This window comes from Mustela erminea, chromosome 1 (genome assembly GCF_009829155.1).
Source record: "Mustela erminea isolate mMusErm1 chromosome 1, mMusErm1.Pri, whole genome shotgun sequence".
NCBI lineage: Eukaryota > Metazoa > Chordata > Mammalia > Carnivora > Mustelidae > Mustela > Mustela erminea.
The window spans coordinates 11,620,492-11,635,738 of record NC_045614.1 but is presented as its reverse complement, the minus strand read 5'-3'; the positions used below and the strand labels follow the sequence as shown (position 1 = coordinate 11,635,738).

The 15,247-nt window shown below is 38.2% G+C and overlaps 1 protein-coding gene across 1 annotated transcript; it reads right to left on the bottom strand.

Annotated features, from left to right (window-relative positions):
- Positions 1–952: 952 nt before the first annotated feature.
- Positions 953–1,900, bottom strand: LOC116568244 (olfactory receptor-like protein OLF4). Its single transcript, XM_032303756.1, has one exon. It carries the CDS (start codon positions 1,898–1,900, stop codon positions 953–955), a length of 948 nt encoding a protein of 315 aa, XP_032159647.1.
- Positions 1,901–15,247: the final 13,347 nt, after the last annotated feature.

Below are 15,247 nucleotides of genomic sequence, written 5' to 3'. Positions count from 1 at the left end.
TCAACCTTTTGTCTGTACTGCCATTTTCAAGTATCTTCTCCCATTCCGTGGGTTGCCTCTTTGTTTTCTTGACTGTTTCCTTTGCTGTGCAGAAGTTTTTGATGTTGATGAAGTTCCAAAAGTTTATTTTCACTTTTGTTTCCTTTGCCTTTGGAGACATTTCTTGAAAGAATTTGCTGTGGCTGATATCGAAGAGATTACTGCCTATGTTCTCCTCTAGGATTCTGATGGATTCCTGTCTCACATTGAGGTCTCTTATCCATTTTGAGTTTATCTTTGTGTACGGTGTAAGAGAATGGTCGAGTTTCATTCTTTTACTTATAGCTGTCCAGTTTTCCCAGCACCATTTATTGAAGAGACTGTCTTTTTTCCACTGTATATTTTTTCCTGTTTTGTCGAAGATTAATTGACCATAGAGTTGAGGGTCCATATCTGGGCTCTCTACTCTGTTCCACTGGTCTATGTGTCTGTTTTTATGCCAGTACCATGCTGTCTTGGTGATCACAGCTTTGTGATAAAGCTTGAAATCAGGTAAACCCCAACCAAACAAATGCCTTGAGCAAGACATACCTCAGCTTTTGACACATTTGCCAAATGATTAGGAATTTCATACTTGTAAATTTAGAGCTGTCATTTCATCCCTTATTGTGAAGCATTTGTTATTTATAAAAAATATATTTAGAATTTTTTTACACTATTTTAATGATTTAGGAATAAAAAAGTAAACAGATTCTTCCCTGTAGCTTCCAGAATGAACTAAATCTTGCAAACATTTTTTTAGCCCAATGAGAACCATTTCAGAGTTTAACCCCTTGAATTGTCAGAGCATAAATGTGCTTGAAACACTAATGTAGTCATTTTACGTTGGCATTAGGAACTGAATAAAAACACTTGTTCAATAAAATTTTGCTCAGGAAGCTAAGCCTAAGCAACCTTAGGAACTTGTTCTTTCCTATGACAATTGGCCACATAGAGTCTCCTTCACAAAGAATGTTTTCAGAGCCCTCTTTACATCTTTGTTCCTCAGGCTGTAGATGAAGGGGTTCAGCATGGGTGTGACCACAGTGTACATCACCGAGGCTACTGCACTTGCATGGGAGGTCTGGGTAGCTGCAGAGCTAAGGTACACTCCTAGGCTTGTACAATAAAATAAGGAGACAACAGAAAGGTGAGATGCACAGGTGGAAAATGCTTTATACTTGCCCTGAGCTGATGATATTCCACATAAGGAGGAAACAATCTTAGAATAAGAGTAAAGGATACCAGCAAAAGGACCAACACCCAGCAAGACAGCTGCAAAATACATCACCAAATTATTAAGAAAGGTATCAGAACAGGCAAGTTGGATCATCTGATTGAGTTCACAGAAATAGTGGGGGATTTTTACCTCTGTACAGAAGGATAGCCGCAACACCATTAAGGTTTGTAACAGGGAATGCAGGATACACATGATCCAGGACATCAGAACCAGCAGTCCACAGAGCTGAGAGTTCATGATGATCATGTAGTGTAGGGGGTGACAGATGGCCACATAGCGATCATAGGCCATCACGGCCAGAAGACAGATATCCAAAACAGCAAAGAGTATGAAAAAATAAATCTGTGTGACACAGCCTGCATAGGTTATGACTTCACTTTCTGTCTGTATATTCATCAGCATCTTAGGGACAGTGGTGGAAGTGGAAGAGATGTCTACAAAGGAGAGGTTGGCCAGGAAGAAGTACATGGGGGTGTGGAGGTGGGAGTCAGAGTGGATGGCTAGGATGATGAGCAGGTTTCCACACACAGTGATCAGGTACATGGAGAAGAAAAGCCCAAATATGAGGGGTTGCAGTTCTGGTTCCTTTGAAAATCCCAGAAGAAGAAACTCTGAAATTTGTGTATCATTGCTGGGTTTCATGTGGTGGAGGTGACTTCAAGGATAGAGGCAAATAGCATGATTAATTTTCACACAGTTGTATTACTCACAGCATTAAAATGCTACCTTTAATTTTGTAGTCTAAATGTTCATTTTAATATTTTGTACATAGATATGATACAATTCAGGGAATCCCCTGTACTACAATAGTTATGGGATTTTTGTTTCAGTCACTTAATTGACAAAAGGCCATGTATTCCACACTTTTTTTTTTTTTAGCTTTTATTATTATTTTTTTTTATAATTTTTTATTTTTTATAAACATATATTTTTATCCCCAGGGGTACAGGTCTGTGAATCACCAGGTTTACACACTTCACAGCACTCACCAAAGCACATACCCTCCCCAATGTCCATAATCCCACCCCCTTCTCCACACTTTTAATTAAAAAAAAAATTACCAAATCCCAGAAATGCAAATTACATCCTGGCCGTGATTTAGACATTTTCTAGGTGATGAGTATAGGGTGCTAAAAAACAAAATTCCCTATCACTCAATAATGGAGAAGGAATACATTAACAAATAAGAAAATAAATAGCATTTCAGAGGGTGGCAGATGGTATGAAGAAAAGGAAAACAAGGATAAAGCAGAGTGAATAGGGCATGCTATTTTCTTGGGTATGTAAACCAATTCTGTGAACAAGGTGACATTGGAACAAAAATCTGAAGTAAGAGACAGAGGCAAATCAAGAATTATGGGGTAAGTGTGTGCCCAGCAGAGGAAATGATGAGCGCAAAGGCCTCAAGTAAGGTACTTCTTTCCAATGCTCAAATCAAAAAAGCAAAGCCAGTGCTATAAGGGGAATGAGCAAGAGAGAGCCTGTGGAGAAAAGTCGTCAGACACACTGAGGAAAGAAGTGACCTCTCTGCTAACTCTGAAACCTCAAGGCACAGGGGCCTCCTTGTCCACACTGCCTCTCCCACTGTATTCCTCGTGTTGCAAAGGCATCTCATGAATTGAACCAAATCGCCTTCTTAGTGGACTCTCTTGATTGAATTCTGGCCCCTGTGGATTTCACCTTGGGAGTTGTCAGTCCTGGCACCTTTTTGTGGGGACCACTCACACTCTACAAGACACACACACACACACACACACACACACACACACACACACACCACCACCACCATCCTTTCCTGGCTGTCTTTCTTTCCTGTCTCCTTTCCTTGTCTTTCTCTGCCCCTGCCATCTTGATTATGCCAGGAATGGATCCAACCCACATAGGCCAGATGAGTGACCTTTCCCCTACAAAACGCAAAGTTGCCAATTCTTAAACCTCCAATGGATAAATAATATATTTAAATATTAAAATATATGCCTATATATATATATTTTTTTTTTTTCTCAAAATTGAGCAATGGGTTAAACAAACACTTCACAAAAGGAAGTGTACGTAACACAACAAAAGTTGAGCACTTTCACATCAAGCATAGAAGGCTTATTTTTTTTTTAAATTTTTTTCATTTATTTATTTTCAGCATAACAGTATCATTATTTTTTCACCACACCCACTGCTCCATGCAATCCGTGCCCTCTATAATACCCACCACCTGGTACCCCGACCTCCCCCCCACCCCACTTCAAACCCCTCAGATTGTTTTTCAGAGTCCATAGTCTCCTGCATCATTTCTGGCCAATTCATTTCTATGTGGTCTGATAGGGGATGAGGTCGGTCCCTTTATCCCTTCTCTATATGGCATATTTTATTGAGATTCTTGAGATTTGGGTATAGATCTCTCTTTTATGAACCCAGTGGGCACACTCTAATCCTCATTCTGGATTTCACCCAATGTGCAAAGGGGTCCATAGACCATGCTCTACACTCCTGTCCACACCATGACAATTCTATCTTTTTGTACTAAATAATTTTCTTCACATCATTTTGTCTGTGGATATCATTTCATACACACATTTATTTCATTGTGTCGTGTCCTCATTGTAAGGGTTCATGATTCAAAAGTGCAAGGACTTTGCCTTCTTTGTTCGTTTATGTTTTTTTTCACCAAGTTTTGTGAATATATGTGTTTAATGTAAAAATCCCTTTGAATGTGGATAGGTATAGAATGAACAGAATGAAGGGATCACAAAACCAGGTTAAAATGTAAATTGAGCCATTTCAAAACACCTATTCTAGGCAAAACTGCATGAAAAACCAAAATGAACTAAAATAGAATACAAAATAGCAATAATTAATGATGTCAATATGGGTTAATAATTAAATTGTAGAAGTACTAGACACAAAAGAATATAATATATATGTTCCTAGAATGCTCAGTATTTACTTGTTAAATTAGTTAGAAATCAGGTCTCAATGTATAAGGACATTTACCACATGGTGAGGTTGTATTTTAGTTTTCTTGGAAAAGGTTGAATTTCTCAGTAAATGATGGCATAAGGGGTATCTGTCTGGAAAAATATGAAATCTGTCCCTTCCCTCAGACCTTACAAAAACCCACAGGGCTTATGACCTCAGGGTAAGTGTAACCAAACAACACAGTAGGACATCAATAAAACTACATATAAAAGTTACAGATGGGCAACACCACTAAATAAAGCAAGAAATTCAGAATTAGGAAGGTAGACATATTTACATAAAATGTAAAGATTTAATGGTCAAAATATATTCCAAATGTCAATTGAGAAACAATGATCAGAGGAAATAATTTGAAATGCTGATAATGTTTTAAAAATAAAAACACAGAGAGAGAATAACTTATGGGCATCTAATGATAAAGGCCAATCAGATAGCTATCAAATTTGCTGAACCTGAAGGACACTTTAAGAAAACCAGAAACATCTCTATCACCAGTAGCCTGTAGGGAAAAAAATTACAGAGCTATTGCATTGTTTGTGGTTGAAACTAATTTTATTTTAAAGATCTCATTTATTCATCTAAGAGAGAGAGAATAAGCCTGTGGACAGGCAGAGCAAAAGGGAGAAGCTGACTGTCTGCTGAGCTGAAGGCCCTCTGTGGTGCTGGATCCCAGGACCTAGAGATCATTACCTGGGTTGAAGGCAGATGCTTAACTATCTGAGCCACCCAGGTACCACTGTGGTTAAAACTTTTAAACTGGTAGCTAAGGGATTACTGTGAATTTGCTAGCAGGAAGTAAGTGTTACAAGTTTGAAGGCAGAACCTGAAGATAGCTGTGATCCAAATAGTGATATTCTTTACCTCAGGGTTTCTCTGTCCCTGCATATGGACATTCTGCTCAGAGTATGCCCAGGGGTGGGGTGTGTCCTGTACATTGTAGGATGTTTAGATATTCCTGTCTCCACGAACCCTTCTCCAGTGTGACAGGAAAAGCTGGCTCCAGGCAGGGATCAATAACCCCTAGGGGACAAAATTAAACCCAGTTAGAACCACACATTTAGTGTAACTTTTACGCTAAATAAAGTGTACTTTTATACTTTTTCTAGCATTGCTATATTAGAGGTTTAATAATAGCAAATATGAAAGACCTTCAAAAGTGTGAGCAGAAGTCACTCTGTGAAATTGACATTCACACTAATAATATATTAGTTACTTAATCAAACAAACAGACAAATACAGTGATCAGTTGTTCTGGGCTAAGTCGAATTGTCTCTCACATGGTGATGGGTCAATGTTCTTGGCTTCCATTCTCTCTGACCCTGTCATCCAGGGATCACTGGGACGCTGGACTCACCTGGCTGGGCTGTGTGACAGCACGGTGTCCTTGTGGAAGTCTGAATTCCTCCCTGGATGACAGATGATAGGGACTCAAGCTCTGTCCTCAGCTGAGGCAGCAGGAAGGAATAAAACATTGGCCTCCAGCCAGAATAAGGAGTTGTAACAAATAGACAAGAAGCATGGTCCTTCCTTTCCAAAGTTGCCAGGACTGAGGGACTGGAGACAAGAAGGTATTTACAACTTCCTGTGTGTGCTCATTAGGCACACTTCCCTCTCATGACTCCAAACTCTAAGCACATGATTCCCAAGTGGGAAAGTCCTCTGGACAGAAAGGTTATTTTTCCAATGAACCTCTCAGTTCCCAAAAGACTAGGTTAGAGGTCATGTAAAATCAGTTTTTCTTTTCTTTTCTAGTGTCTTTCCCCGAACTTGCCCCCTTCCTGATATGTGAATCTTCTAGCATCTCACCTCAGCTTCAAGTTACAATTTTCTCCAAGTCTATGACCCAGTGTCCACTTGGATTAGGTCTCTTTATCTTCAAAGCACTGATATGTTTTGGGGACCCAGCCCTGTTATCTCCAGACACAGTTTGTTGTTCTTTTCAATAAGGCAGAGGAGAGGGCTCTTCTGATAATAAACTTTGGCCAGTACACACATTGGCTTTAAGACACATTTGCTGTTAAAATTAGGATTTTCTTACTTTACACAAGTAAAGGGCTATCACTTAGTCCTTTGTCATAAAATGGTTGTAATCATAACAGACATGTTTAGATCATTTTATGTGCTATAATGTGAGCTTGCATCTTATAGGGATTGTTTGATTTAATATTTTAAATTTAATTATTTTTATTAAATACAATGTATTATTTGCCCCAGGTGTACAGGTCCATGAATCATCAGGCTTACACGTTTCACAGCACTCATCATAGCACATACCCTCCCCAATGGCCATAATAATTTTTATAAAAATATCATCCCTGAGCAAGTACACTATGATCTCCAATCTATGTTTCCAAAATGGTGCTTGATGCTGTCTAGTGACCTGTCCACATTGAATATATGGGTATGTTGTGGGCCTGGAGTGTCATTCTGCAGGATGCTTCTAGCTTTCAAGCTCTCGGGCAGTTTCTCAATGAGAAATGAGTTTATCTCTGGGCATGTCTGGCAATTTCTGAAGGGATGCTGCTGAACACTCACAATCCAAAGGAAAGCACCCCAAAATATTATTATCCTACCACAAATATCAACCATAAAACCTGAGAAACCCATCCAGACTAGCATCTCTCCAACTTCAGTGTGCCTGTGAATCCACACAGATCCCACTAAATATTTGGGATCTTATCATAGTTCCAGGGTGCTCAGAGATTCTGTATTTCCAGCAAGCTTCCAGGCTATGTTGATGTGTGGATCCTAGAATACAGATAACTATTCATTAGCAAGGCTGTGATCCTGTGTTAAAGATAGGTGTAGGGAGTTTTAAGTCTTCTGCACCATATATGGTCATTGCATGAAATTATGACGGACCCTATATTCACTCATTCTTCAGGCTGTGTAAAGTCCATGTTTATTGTTTTTGTAAGTGACCGAAGTAATACACATATGAAAAGCACTTTGCAGTATGAAGGATAATGCCCTCCCAGATATGTCCACATCCTGATGTCCACTGCCTTTCATGTATTACTTGTTATAACACAGAAGAGTCAAGGTAGCAGGTTGAACGAGGTTGATAATCAGTCTGCCATTAAGATAAAGAGATTAGTTATGATTATCCAGGTGGGACCAAGGTCATCACAACAGTCCTCTGAATGTTCAGGAAGGGTATAAAAGACTTTGTGTTAGAGAGAGATTGAAAATGCTGCCCTGTTGGCTCTGAAGGAAAAGGAAGAGCTAGAGCCCAGGAATGCAGGTGGCCAGCAAGAGCAACTGGAATTGGAAAGGGAACAGATTCTCCTCTAGAATGAACTCAGCCCTGCAGACATCTTGCTATTAGCCCGATGAGACTCCTTCCAAGCTTTTTACTCCAGAACTGTAAGAGCATGTATGTGTTTGTTTTAAGTAACTACTGTGGGGATGTTTTACAGAAGCAGGAGGGATCTCATATGAACATAGTCAATAAAAATAAAATTGTTTGAGAATAGTTATTTTAAGTCTTCCAATTCACTTGTAGCTTCCCTTGGATAAGGGAAAATTGCAATACAGAACCCACAGTTAAGTAGATAAAAAACTAAAACTATTTGGAGATATTCTACCCTATATGATGGTTCAGTAAATGCCTCCAGGCTTAAATGAGCATGTGGCCTGACTACTAGGCCTTTGAGACAGTGACATAGGAAAGAAATTTGTGGTTCAAATTAAGGTCATCACTGTAATTTATAATTTTATGTCTATATTTCTGCATCCTTCTATTTCATGTTGATTCAGAATTCATTCTTTCCACAATCACTACACTTGGCTATTTTCTTTGGAGTAAAAAATTAATTTCCACAAATTTCATTCTTTTCTTACAACGTTCATATGAAGCCATGTTTGGCATTCCACATTGCCTTCAGAAATAAGGACAAAAAAAAAAAAGAAAAAAAAAGAAATAAGGACAGAGGCTCAGGGGCTTGAAATTTTTAATGATTACTTAACAAAGCAGTTAAAGTTTATGTAAAAGTCTTAATCATACATAAATGGAAACTTGGACTATGTGTTCCTCATTTGGGGATAGCTCCTTCAATTCATCAACTTCTACACTTTAAATATGCAGTTTACTGTATGTAATTATATTCCATAGTTGGATAAGTCAAAAAATATCTATGGCACATGGATAAGGGTATGATATAGAGCACAGGTACCTGACTTTCCACTGAAGTTTTGTAAGATAGCTCTTCTAACAAGGAAGGAAAGCAAGTTTTAATTACTGAAATGGGAACAGTGGGGTGATATTCAAATTCAAATAATTCACATAAGTATATTTAAATTGTTAATAGAAGAATAACCTACATATAGAAATGTAGTAATAAGACCATGGATTGTCTGAGACAGAAGAGCACTCAGGCCACACCACATCTTGGGTGAGCCTTAGTAATGCACTGTAGAGATATGCTACTGACCACAGATTCATGAGCATCTCAGTAGAGATCAGAAATGCTTCCCAAAGTATAATGTCACTTGACTGTAAAGATATTACTGATGATGAGAATAAGTGCAAGAGAAATGTAGCTAAGAGTCCATCTCCTTACAATCTTCAGCCTCTGAGGAATCATTTAGACATTCAGAGTGTGACATCACCCCAGCAACTCATGGCTGCCTTAATATTGGTGTTTCATTAGAGACTAAAACAACCTTAGCTTTCAATAGTAAGACCTCGAGGTCCTGTAAATCTCACATTCAGCATACAGAAATTCCTTAGAAACTTATGTTATCTCTATCACCCTTTCCTCCACAAATTTAAAAGGAAGTAACCAGTCTCTCCTCACAATCCCAGTGCAGCTCTTTCTGTCCATGGGTCTTATTCTTATGCTATAATAAAAGCATCTTCTTCTATTGTGAAATGGCTCAACAATTCTCTCTTGACTGTTGTGTTCCATGAGCTTCAATCAGTTGCTCTTCCCTTTGAAAAGGACAGCCTGTTACACATCAAGTGCTGATTGACATAATAATCCAAGTGAACACATGTGAGGCAACTAGAGCATTGTGCTGCTCTTTATTTGTGGCCCATGATCTGACAAATGAGGAGAGCCGTTGTGATCATCCTATTACTGAAGTTTATTTCCCGTGACTTTATGAATAAGTGACTGTATGTGGGCTTCCTTCAGGGTCACTGGAAGAGTTTGAATGACATAGACATTTAACTTTTGTGCAGAAGAACTGGTGACCCTTAACTACATGATGGGCAGGACATCCAGCTGTCCTGTGAAGCATCCTCTGATCACACAAGTGGAAGAGATTTCTGAGCAGGAAGGAATTATGAAATAGATGATACTAAGATCCCTTAGCATTTGTGGCAAATGGAAATGGGAGTTATCTCATGTAACCATAAAGAGAATCATATTATCAGGGAGCAGTTGAAATATTCATGTAGAAACAGGAAGATCACTTGGTGATAAAACATACAAGACACTAAGCAATCCTTCATGTCAATGAATAAACCCTTTGCAGACACCGATGTTCTATGTTTTAATAAATAGATGCACAGCATGAACTGTGATATAAAAAATGCAAAAAAGAAAAAAGAAATATTTGAGTAGTAACAAAATGAGTATTTTGAAATTTTGTTTCATCATAGTTATGATCACCATGACATTAAGAACATAACAGGTTCATGTATTTATTCAAATTTGTCTTTTCCATGTAGTCTCCATTGGGAGATATATGTTTGCTAATCAGTGTTTGCAGGGGCTATGGTAGGTTTTCTGGACACTAAGCTGAATCACCAGGTAAAAACAGGAGACTCATTAGGACACAGTAGCATGTCTGTAGAGTAAGTGCCTCATATTAAGTTTCTGGTTATTTCAGAGACAACCATGTGGAGTAAACACAGTCAGGTATGGGACACAATTATCAAAGAAACACTCAGTCTGCCCCAGTCATGAAATACCTCTTCAGAAAGCCTTGGGTAACCTCCATACTGACACATGAGTGACTCTGCTTTCCCCTTCAGCAGCTAAATTCTACTCATATAAAATTTACCAATAAATCCTGATCATACAGTCCCCTACCATTCTGGCCATGGACCTGGATAAGTGCATATCCTTCAGCAGCAATTTCTTTCCCTCCCTCTCAATGCTTCTTTCCTTCTGAGACCTCCCTGAATCGCCTTTGGGCATCCCCTCTGCCCTCCAGGACCTGTTAAAAATATACCTGGTTTTGTTAGACTTCCCAGATGGGTTTTGCTGAGGTGTGTCTTGAAATCACAGTAAGAACCTAAGGGCTGGTTCAGCCATAGCAGAGGCTTTGGTCAGGGAAGTCTCTGTGGGAATGTCCACATGCACAGGAGTACAGGGAAGTAACTAGGCTTTCCTAGCCTGAGCATCCTTGTCTGTAGCCTGAGCCTTAAAGGGAAGGAGGTTAGAGTCCACATTATCAGGAAGAGGAGTGAGGGTATTGATGTAAAAGAACTGACAGACTCTAGGTGAAAATTGAGGTTTTATATATCCCTCTGCAACAAAGTTATGTGAGGGCTCAGTGGCCACACATAGTTTCTTAAATATGAGGAATACAGCTCAGGATTATTCTCCTGGGAAATCTAGGCATAATTTACTTGGCATGTCATAATTCATTCCAAATGAAATAGTTTCATTTGAAATGAAATTAGTTTAAAGAATCCTAATTGCCCCAGCTAAGATACAGAATTTACTAGGCATTTGTGATACAGTGTTCATGAATCATAGGAAGCCATGTAATTGACAAAGGGGAAATTCTGTGTGTATCAGACAGAGAAGAAGCTTAATAAAGGGAGCTAATTAAACTCAAAATGGTTGAAGGATCATATGTGAGATAGAAATCCATCAAAATCCTAGAGGAGAACATACACAGTAACCTCTTCTACCTCAGCCACAGCAAATTCTTTCAAGACATGTCTCTGAAAGGCAAGGGAAGCAAAAGAAAAATGAACTTTTGGGACTTCATGAAGATAAAAAACCTTCTGCACAGCAAAACTAAAAGGAATCAACAAAAATCAATCAACAAAACTAAAAGGAAACATATTGAATGGGAGAAGATATTTGCAATGTCATATCAGAGAAAATCAAGGTATTCAAGATCTATAAAGAACTTCTCAAACTCAACATCCAAAAAACAAATGGTCCAGTCAAGAAATGGGCAGAAGACATGAACAGACATTTCTCCAAAGAACACATACATGTGGTCAATAGACACATGAATAAATGCTCTCCATCACTTCTCATCAGGGAAATATAGATCAAAACCACAATGAGATACCACCTTACACCAGTCAGAATGGCAAAAATTAACAAGACAGGAAGCAACAAGTGTTGGCGAGGATGTGGAGAAATGGGAACCCTTTCCCCACACTGTTGGTAGGATACCAAGTTATACAGCCACTCTGGAAAACAGTATGGAGGTTCCTCAGGAAGTTCAAAATAGAGCTACCATATGATCTAGCAATTGCACAAGTAGTTATTTACCCCAAAGATACAGATGTAGTGAAAAGAAGGGACACCTGGACCCCAGTGTTCATAGCAGCAATGTCCACCATAGCTAAACTGTGGAAGGAGCTGAGATGTCCTTCAACAGATGAATAGATAAGGAAGATGTGTTTCATATATACAATGGAATATTACCCAGTCATCAGAAAAGATGAATGCCTACCATTTACATGGACATAGATGGAACTGGAGGGCATTATGCTAAGTGAACTAAGTTAATCAGAGAATGAAAAGAAAAACCATTTTAGAAAGCAGAATAAGGACCTCCAAAATATGTGCACATCCTAATCCCTAGTACCTATGCACATGATATTGTATATTGCAAGAGAGAATTAAGGTGGCAGCTTTAAAAGCATTGCCACTCAACTTAAATTCAGATAAAACAGTGAGGAACTGAGAAATTGGAACTCTTTGTACTGTTGGTTAAAATGCATATTGGTCAATCCATGGTGGAATATAGTATTAACTATATTAACTGGGAACTTGAGTATTTTGGGACCATGTTCATCATGGGTATTGGTCTGTAATTCTTTTCGATGGGCTTTTTGTGTGGTTTTCTGATCAGGGTAATGCTGGACTCAAAGAATGAGTTTGGTAGTTGTCCCTCCATTTCTATTTTTTGAAACAGATACAGTAGAATAGGTATGATTTCTTCTTTAAAATTTTGGTAGAATTCCCCTGGGATGCCATTTGGCCCCGGACTCCTGTTTTGGGGGAAGGTTTTGATTACTGGTTCAATTTCCTTGCATTTATTGGTCTGTTCAGATTGTCTATTTCTTCCTGTTTCAGTCTTGGTAGTTTATAAGTTTCCAGGAAAGCCAAAAACCAAGGATGTACACTATATGTTGGCTAACTGAATTTAAATAAAAAATTCCATTTCATTAATATATATAGCAGAATAGTAGTTTCAAGTGTACAATTTAGTAATTTAACACTTCCTTACATCACCCCATGCTCATCAAATCAAGTGTGCTGCTCAATCCCAATGATCTATTTTACCCACCTCTTAACCATCTATTTTTATTTTATTTAAAAAATACTTTATTTTTTTCAGTGTTCCAAAATTTATTGTTTATGCACCACACCCAGTGCTCCATGCAATATGTGCCCTCTTTAATACCCACCACTAGGCTCACCCCACCCTCCAATCCCCTCCCATCCAAAACCCTCAGTTTGTTTTATTTTTAAGTAGGCCCTATGTCCAGTGGGGAGCCCAACACAGGGCTTGAATTCAGGAACCTGAGATCAAAACCTGAGTTGAGATCCTGAGTCAGAGGCCAGAGTGACTAAGGCACCCTGGTGCCCCGCAATCATTTTTAAGTACACAGCTCAGTGGGATTAAATACATTCACATTGTTGTGAGCTGACATCACCATCTATCTCCAGAACTTTTTTCTTCTAGGGAACCTCAAGCTCTAAACCTAAATATATATATTTTTAATTACCAAAATATTATGTAAGTTATAAAAAAGAAGAAACAATACCTTTTAATTTGTCTTAAAGCATTAATTCTTAACTGTTTTGGCAAAACTGTCATGGAAGCCAAGGACCTAATACTCATGGTTTTATGTCAGAGGAATACAGTTCTTCACCGCACTGAAGAGGGGATAGCCATTTTTTGGAGATACCAGTTCTGTGTTCCATCACAAATCAATATTTTGGAGACCCAAGGATCCTAGTAACGAACAGCTCTTCACTCTTAGATTTGGAGAAATCTTTAAATCAGGGTTGTGATAAGGTGCTAGAAGGTTACTTCTATGGGAAGCAGGTGAGTTCAGGGAAAAATAATAACTGGATTCTCCTGACTTGTAATTTGGTCTTTTGGGACCAGAAAAACTACTGAAAAAAAGTCCTATCTGTCCAGAACAATGTCCCATGGGGGATGATGTGCTCAAAGTTTGGAGAAACAGGAGGGAAATACACTTAAGGAGCAGATAGGGAGCTTTAAATATCTCTTTTGCTGTTGTCTCTCAACAGGTGCAACCTTGTGCTGCTGGGGCATGGTCATTTCTTTTGGATAGGAGATGCCTGTTCTATTGTTTGAGAACAGACTTCAGCGTCCATCATCAACTGTCTAGGGAGGAATCAGGACTTCTACATAAAGAACCCCACAAAGGTAAGTCTGAGAGCCCAGCACACATTGCAAGAAAGGGACAGAGAGAATAGAAGGGTGGGAACATTTACCTGAAACCGCCTGAGAGCCAACTCAACCTAGCCCAGCACCACGACATTGCTAAGGTTGTTGGGTTGTTTGATTAGTTAATGATTAGATTAAATTATAATCCTAAAAAGAAAAGTAAACACTGAAATCAGCCATGCAGGAGAGATTGCTGAGAATTAAGTAGTATTGATGGAAAAGTGATGATGGGTGACAGAAAGTGATTGCAGTGAGTAGAACAACAGTCTAAGAATCTTTGCAATTAAGAGGAATGAAGTTATAGGGTATTATCTACAATAGCTAGGCAGTCAAATGAAAGCATTCTTTTATTCTTTTAAGCCAGAGAAAATTTGAGTATGTTCTCATATTGATGAGAAAGACCCAGACCAATAGATCATAAGACATACATTTCACAGTGACCTTTTTCTTGCTGAGCATTCCAATAAATTAATATGTGAAATATGTAAAATTAATATGTAAATATGTAATTAATAATATGTAAAATTAATATGTGAAAGGGGTATAAGAGAAAAGCTTTACATTACAATTATTTCCTTCCTGGGAGGATGAGTATATTTGTGTGTTTCCTAGACGTTTGTTTTCTCTTTTGTTTTGTGGGTTTCAAGCGTTCATATTCCTGTTTTTGATTGCATTTTTTCAAGCATAGGAATTGAAGTTTTTCTTTCAATTTTGTTATCTGACCTTCAGTTCCTTTATGTACGTGTAGATGTATCTGAGGGTAGTAGGAAAGTTAATACATTTTGTGTGCTCAAACCTATCATTTGATCATATTTTCCTCCCTCTCTTGCTTGTTTAAGTGTAGAAAGTTCCACAACATTTAAAGTAATAAATCACTTTTTATACATATTTTCACCTTGTGTTTACATTTCTGTTATTTGTTATTGTACCTTTTGGCCTTTTGTGATTAGACCTATTTCTCAGTCATGTCATTGGCAGCCAATGTTTTTAAGGTATTCTTTTTTATCATTTGACCAACATTCACTTTCTTAAATAAATATGAAGTAATATATATCTCTATATGAAATGAAAGCATCACTTTAGATAATGCTTCCTACCCGCTGTTTTGTTATAACTTTTAAAAACTAATCTGTACACCCAATGTGGGTGTCAAACTGACAAACCCAAAATCAGGAGCTGTACTCTTTACTGACTGAACCAGACAGATGCCCCTGTTTACATGTCTTTTGTACTTTACTCTTGAATTAGTGACCCATGTTGATGTCATTAAATTAATACTACTTTATGCCTGTCTAGAAAGTTAGTTTTAGATTGTTGTGTTTCAGACTGTTGTTTGAGATAGCTTCATGCCTAATCTATTCTTACTCCTACTGTTATTCATTGTTCCAT